This window comes from Salvia hispanica, chromosome 1 (genome assembly GCF_023119035.1).
Source record: "Salvia hispanica cultivar TCC Black 2014 chromosome 1, UniMelb_Shisp_WGS_1.0, whole genome shotgun sequence".
Classification (NCBI taxonomy): Eukaryota; Viridiplantae; Streptophyta; class Magnoliopsida; order Lamiales; family Lamiaceae; genus Salvia; species Salvia hispanica.
Window position 1 is genome coordinate 13477352 of NC_062965.1, and position 6071 is coordinate 13483422.

At 39.3% G+C, this 6071-nt stretch overlaps 1 protein-coding gene across 1 annotated transcript; it reads left to right on the forward strand.

Moving 5' to 3' along the window:
• Positions 1-247: 247 nt before the first annotated feature.
• Positions 248-3345, forward strand: LOC125202703 (growth-regulating factor 1-like). The gene is made up of 4 exons (XM_048101150.1): positions 248-718; positions 1154-1345; positions 1858-2206; positions 2275-3345. The coding sequence occupies exons 1-4, from the start codon at positions 415-417 to the stop codon at positions 3026-3028; spliced, it is 1599 nt and encodes a 532-aa protein (XP_047957107.1). The 5' UTR covers positions 248-414; the 3' UTR covers positions 3029-3345.
• Positions 3346-6071: the final 2726 nt, after the last annotated feature.

The window sequence follows — 6071 nt, forward strand, 5'->3', positions numbered from 1 at the left end:
ACTATAATGTTTATTTCTCAATACAGAACAATGTTAATGATATCCTATTGCTTTATGTGTGCTCATTCCCTTTAGATGGAGTCTCAATTTATAAAGAAGATAAATACTTTCTTAAAATACCATATTTGTGTGCATTAAGTCCTTTATTCCTGTACCATATTTGTAATCAAATCATTAAAGATATTTAAGCAAAACCCAGAATTCAATAGATTTAGTGTTGCCATTTTCCCAGATGAATTTCTCTCCCTTTTCCTCACACAACACTCTATATAAATAAAAATTGAAAACAAAATTAGTACTCCACTGTGTCTCTATCTCTCTTTACAATTTTTGGCTTTCCACAGAAATTGCTTGAGATGAACTCATGCTGTGGTGTGGGGATAACCCTATAAACTCCTTCCTTTCTCACCAAAAATGGATTTTGGGGTGCTGAGCCACAAGCAAAATGCAGGCTCTCTGCCTTCACATGAAAACGCCCATGGATCTGTGAACCAAACATCTCAGGATTGCTGGAAATCGCACAAATTACTCAAGCCTGATTTCTCCCCCAAGATGGCCTCTGACGCTTTCGGGAGATCCAATCTCTGGCCTCCGCCGCCCGGCGACGGCCACAAGATGCTCTCCTTCTCGTCTCCGGCGCCGCCGCCTGATGCTGCCGCCTCCGCCAGGAGCATCGCCTTCTCGATTTGCCAGGATCAGGCCAATGCTGGGAATGGAGGTATGCCCATTTTTGTTTTTTCTTAAAAAGATGCTAAATTTGTGAACGGTTTAGTTGAATGTTTTGATTTGAGTGTTTTATTCGTTTTCACTGTTTAATCTGAGATTTGGGTTTTAGGCTGTAATTTTGGCATTACACGGCTTCACTGATGCAACATTAGATTCCGTTTGGTTAAGATATTTTTTGGGTAAACATATTTTTTTTTTTACTTTTTCCCCTCAGATATCTGTTGACTTGTAACTATCTGTTTTAGGGCTCAACTAAATTCTAGTTTTAGATTATGAGTTGAAGTTGAAGTTGACATTGGAAATGAAGATGTAGTATATATATGCTTACATTGGAGTTTTTAGGGATTGAAAGGGGTGTTTACTCCATTTTTGTTGGAAGTGGCAGAACAATTCAATTTTTTGATGGTTTGTTGATGATTGATTTCAGGAAGCGGGTTTCGTGGGAGTTTTTCGAGATTGAAAGGGCCGTTTACTCCTTCACAATGGATGGATCTGGAACACCAGGCTTTGATCTATAAACACATTGTTGCTAATGTGCCTGTCCCTTCCAACTTGCTCGTCCCTCTCAAGAGATCCCTCTACTCATATGGATCACCTGCTTCTTACGCCTCCAATTTTCGTATGTTTCTTTGTCGTCTTCTTGACATCGGTTTTGGAATTCAGTTATGATCCTTGTGTTTTCTTGATATGCATTGATCATTTTGTGAAGAAGCTTGTCTGATAGTTGGTGTATTGTTTTACCCACATCAAGTTAAGATATGGTTTAAGTATCACCTATTGACTTGATGTCTGCACATTGAGTGATCTTTGTTCCGTGATTACAAATGTAGACCCCTTATTGTATCGGCGTTGAGGAGTTGTTGGCAGGGACCAACGTGAGGATGATGGGGCCTTTAAGAGTAAAAACATAAGACAAAACAACATTGAAAAATGTCATTTTGTTTTATGTGGCATGTTTTGATGGTCACGTCATCCTCCGTTTGTCCACATTTCTTGAAGATCAGGCCATAACTGATAGTTAACTCTCGAGTTCTTCGTATTAGAAGTAATTAATAATGTAAAGGCCACATATATTATGGCATTAGTATATTTGGAGTTTTGGGCTCACACTTTATGTATTTGGTTGTGCAGTAGGGTGGGGTGGATTCCATCTAGGCTTCTCTGGCAGCAATGATCCTGAGCCGGGAAGGTGTAGGAGAACAGATGGGAAGAAATGGCGGTGCTCGAGAGATGCTGTCCCTGATCAGAAATACTGTGAAAGGCACATTAATAGGGGCCGCCACCGTTCAAGAAAGCCTGTGGAAGGCCACACTGGCCACGCTGTCTCTGGATCCGCTGCATCAAAGGTGGCATCGGTTGCTTCTTCCTCATCAGCATCGGCGATGTCCACCAGCAATGTGTCCAACAGCCTCAGTGCGATGCAACATCAACTTAATTCCCTGCAGCCCAATGCTGCTTCGGCCGACCATCTTGTTAGCAGGTGGATTATTATAATTAGTTTATATCTTTTTTTTTGTTGTTCTAAAACAAAATACGACTTATTGGCAGAGCTCAAGACGTCCGGGGCCTCTCCTTGCTCCCTCCAACGATTGGTGCAAAGTCTAAAGATGCCCCGTACACCCTTCAAAAGCAGCACTTTCCGTTTGAAGAATCATCCCACTTGGAGTTTGGGAGTGTCTCCTCCGATTGCCTTCTCAATCCTTCAGAAAAGATATCCTACATGAACGGCAGTAACTCGGATTCTTTCAACACGAAAGATGCAAACAACAGCCAACATCCAGTTCACCATTTTATCGATGATTGGCCAAAGTATCATCAGTCGGATCGTGCCTCTGGTTCGTGGCCGGAAGAACTGAAATCCGACTGGACCCAACTGTCAATGTCCATCCCTATTGCTCCAGATTTCTCATCTTCCACTGGCTCACCCACAAACGAGAAATCCACTCTCTCGACTTTAAGGCTCTCTCACGAGGTTGACCCTATCCGTATGAGCCTGGGAGTGAGTCACGATCTTGGCCAGCCGGTTGAAAAGGAATCACCGTGGTCTCCTATTGTTTGGGGGAACTCGATGGGAGGACCACTAGGGGAGGTGTTAACAAGCTCAACTAGTGGAGGTGCAGGCGCGAGTTTCTCATCCGTGAAGCTGGGATCGTCCCCCACCGGTGTTCTGCAGAAATCCACCTTGGTTTCCCTCTCAAACAGTAGCTCCGGGGGAAGTCCGACCAATGCTGGCAACAAGGCTCTTTGCAATGAAATGCCCGGCTCCGCCCTCATCACCTGTGCAACCATTCAGTCTCTGTAGGCTGAGAATGGCGTCGTGGAAAGGCAAGACGAGTTTCGAATAAGAAGGGGCCAAGGCAAATTAAGGTGGTAATACAACAATATTTTGTTTGCGGATGTATGTCTGGCTTATTGAACGAGTGTTTTGTGTTTTTTTTTTTTTTTTTTTACTATTTCTCTTCATGCTTAATGAACGCTGAACTTAGTGCTGCTTCGTAATTTGGTTTATGTAATATTTATGTTTTTTCATGTAACCTTTGTATCATCCAACTTGGTTTGATGTTGATGATATATACTACTCTTATCATAATTATATATATATGTGCTTCAGTTTTACTATGACTTTGTTTTTTTCTGTAATAAATGGGAAAATATATATTGGATTGGATTGGATTGGATTGTAAGTATAGTAGTATAGTTTTATTTTGAGGTGGTTGTAAACATCATTTTTGGTCAACACACTTTGCATATACATTCTTATACAAGAATTTATTCCCCTTTGCGGAAGAACAAAGAATAGTCCTTACCTATGTTGATTTTATGAATATAGTAGTAGTGTTCTGTTTCCAGTTTTGGACAAGAGTGGACAAGTGTTTTATGTTGGTTTGATTGTAAGGCTGTCAAGAGAGGAAATTTCGATCAACTTTACTTGGGTATTCGTTGGGGCAAAAGAATTTGGAATGAATGTTTAAATTCATAGTATGATAATATTTAAATACTCTCTTCTGCTCATTATTCGCAACACATTTATTTTTAAATCATTCCAAATAACATAGGGCGGCGAATGGGATATAAAATTGTAAAGTTAAAAAGAAACAATTGGTTGGGAAGCTCTCTTAAGTCCATCAAATAAAATGAACTCCCTCTTCCCGTTAAGAACATAAACTTCAACGGGGTATGAATTTTAATGCACAATTGATAAAATAAATAAATAATAATAATAAAAAAAATAATTAAAATATTATTAATAGAGAATGAATCTTATCTTATTAAATGAAAAAAAGTAGGCCTGTAAACCCGAAATCTCAAAAATATCATACCCAATATCCGACCCTATGTGAATTCGGGTACCCTAATACCCGGTGCGGGTATCCGAACCTAACTAATCGGGTACCCATAAACCCGAAATTAGTATATTTCAAATTTATTCTTTTATATAAATTATATTGTGATGAGAATAGAAATTATTAAAAATAACATAATAATACTATTATTAAAAGTCTAAACTTCAATTATAATGCTTTAGCTCTCTCTAGATTATGATTCTATGACTATATATGCATATAATAGACATTAAACAAATATACACTACTTAATTTTAAAATAAAGAAATTTTTTACATAAATCTACATGTGATTAAATAAATTTACCCCAGATTTATCCTATGGGCCATAGGCCCTATACTAAATAAAAATATTTATCCAAATACGTAATTAATCGGGTTTAATCGGGTATTAGTCGTGTACCCTAATACGGGTTTCGGGTACCCTAAACCCGAAAAATCCTAACATTAACTACCCAAACTCATACCTGAACCCATGATTTCGGGTTTCAGGTACCCAAAACCTTCGGGTATTAGGTCGGGATCGGGTAATACCCGAAACCCGCAGATTAAATTTGCAGGCCTAGAAAAAAGTTTCATAAATAGAAAGTGTATAGTTTTAATGGACAAACCATAATGGAAATAGTTCATACTCCCTTTGTCCGCGAATAGGAGTCCCGTTTTTCTATTTTGGTCCGTCGGCGAATAAGAATCCCGATTCATAATTACCATAAATGGTAAAAAGACCCCCCATTCCACTAGCCAACTCACTCCACTCGATCACACACACACACACACACACACACACACACACACACACACACACACACACACACACACACACACACACACACACACACACACACACACACACATATATATATATATATATATATATATAGGGGTGCACTATGGTGCCATCATAGATAGGATAACACCATACCACCAATATAGTCCGTTAGATCTCATCTATGGACGACTAGGATTAAGTTTCGTGAAAAAACACGGGTTTGCAGTCTACTGTATTAGATATTGCAGTCTACTGCATTAGATATTGCAGTCGTGGTAAACTGCAATATTGTTGTGGTAAGACTGCAATATTCAATGAACAACACTGCAATCTGGTAACGTAAAATTAGAAATTTCCTATTTTACCCTTCCGTGTTTTTACACGTGGCAGCATGACAAGCACACGATTTTCAGATCCAATGGCCTAAAATGGTGGTATGGTGTTACAATAAAGAGGGTTGTCATCTTAGTACATCCCTATATATATATATATATAGGGTTGCATTAGGGTCCTATTACACTCTTAGAGTCTTTCCTCTTCTTAATATCAACCATTAGATTGATGGAATGGATGGACTAGATTAAAAGGGCCAATCTGATCCCGTATTGCATTATTTGTGCATTTTCGTGCATTAAAAGGGTAAAGCAGTAAAATAACACACTACACAATCAGTTTCGAAACGGCAGGTCCGAAATTTACGCGGCATTTTCATCGACCTCTCAACTCCCCTCTCTCTCACTCCATCCCATCAACTCTCTCTTCTCAAAAATTCTCCCCCAATTCCACAAAACCCTAGCCGCCGCCGCGAAATCAAGTTGAAATCAAGTTCTACCAACGCTGCCTGCCGCGAAATCTCCGTTGGTGGACCATTCCCGCCGTGGAATCTACGTCGGTGGACGATTCCCGCCATCAAATCACTACGCGCTCTCCGTTGAAAAGCGAAGCATCGCCTTCCAAAAAAAAGGTTTGGTTCTGTTTTTTTTGTTTGGTAGGCAAAAACACTCCTAAACATCGATTGAAGTCAGAAACACTCTTAAACAGCGATTTATAGTTTATAATCGTAATAATTCACAAAAGTGTTTGGCGCGATTTTGTTGGAAAAGATGAATTTGTGGTTATTAGAGTTAAGGTTTTGCTCATACTTGCTATAAAAATTCGTGAAAATCCAGTTGGATCTGGGTTTCATCGGTTTAATTTACAGTTGGTGTAATGCACAAAAGTTGTTGTTTTTTT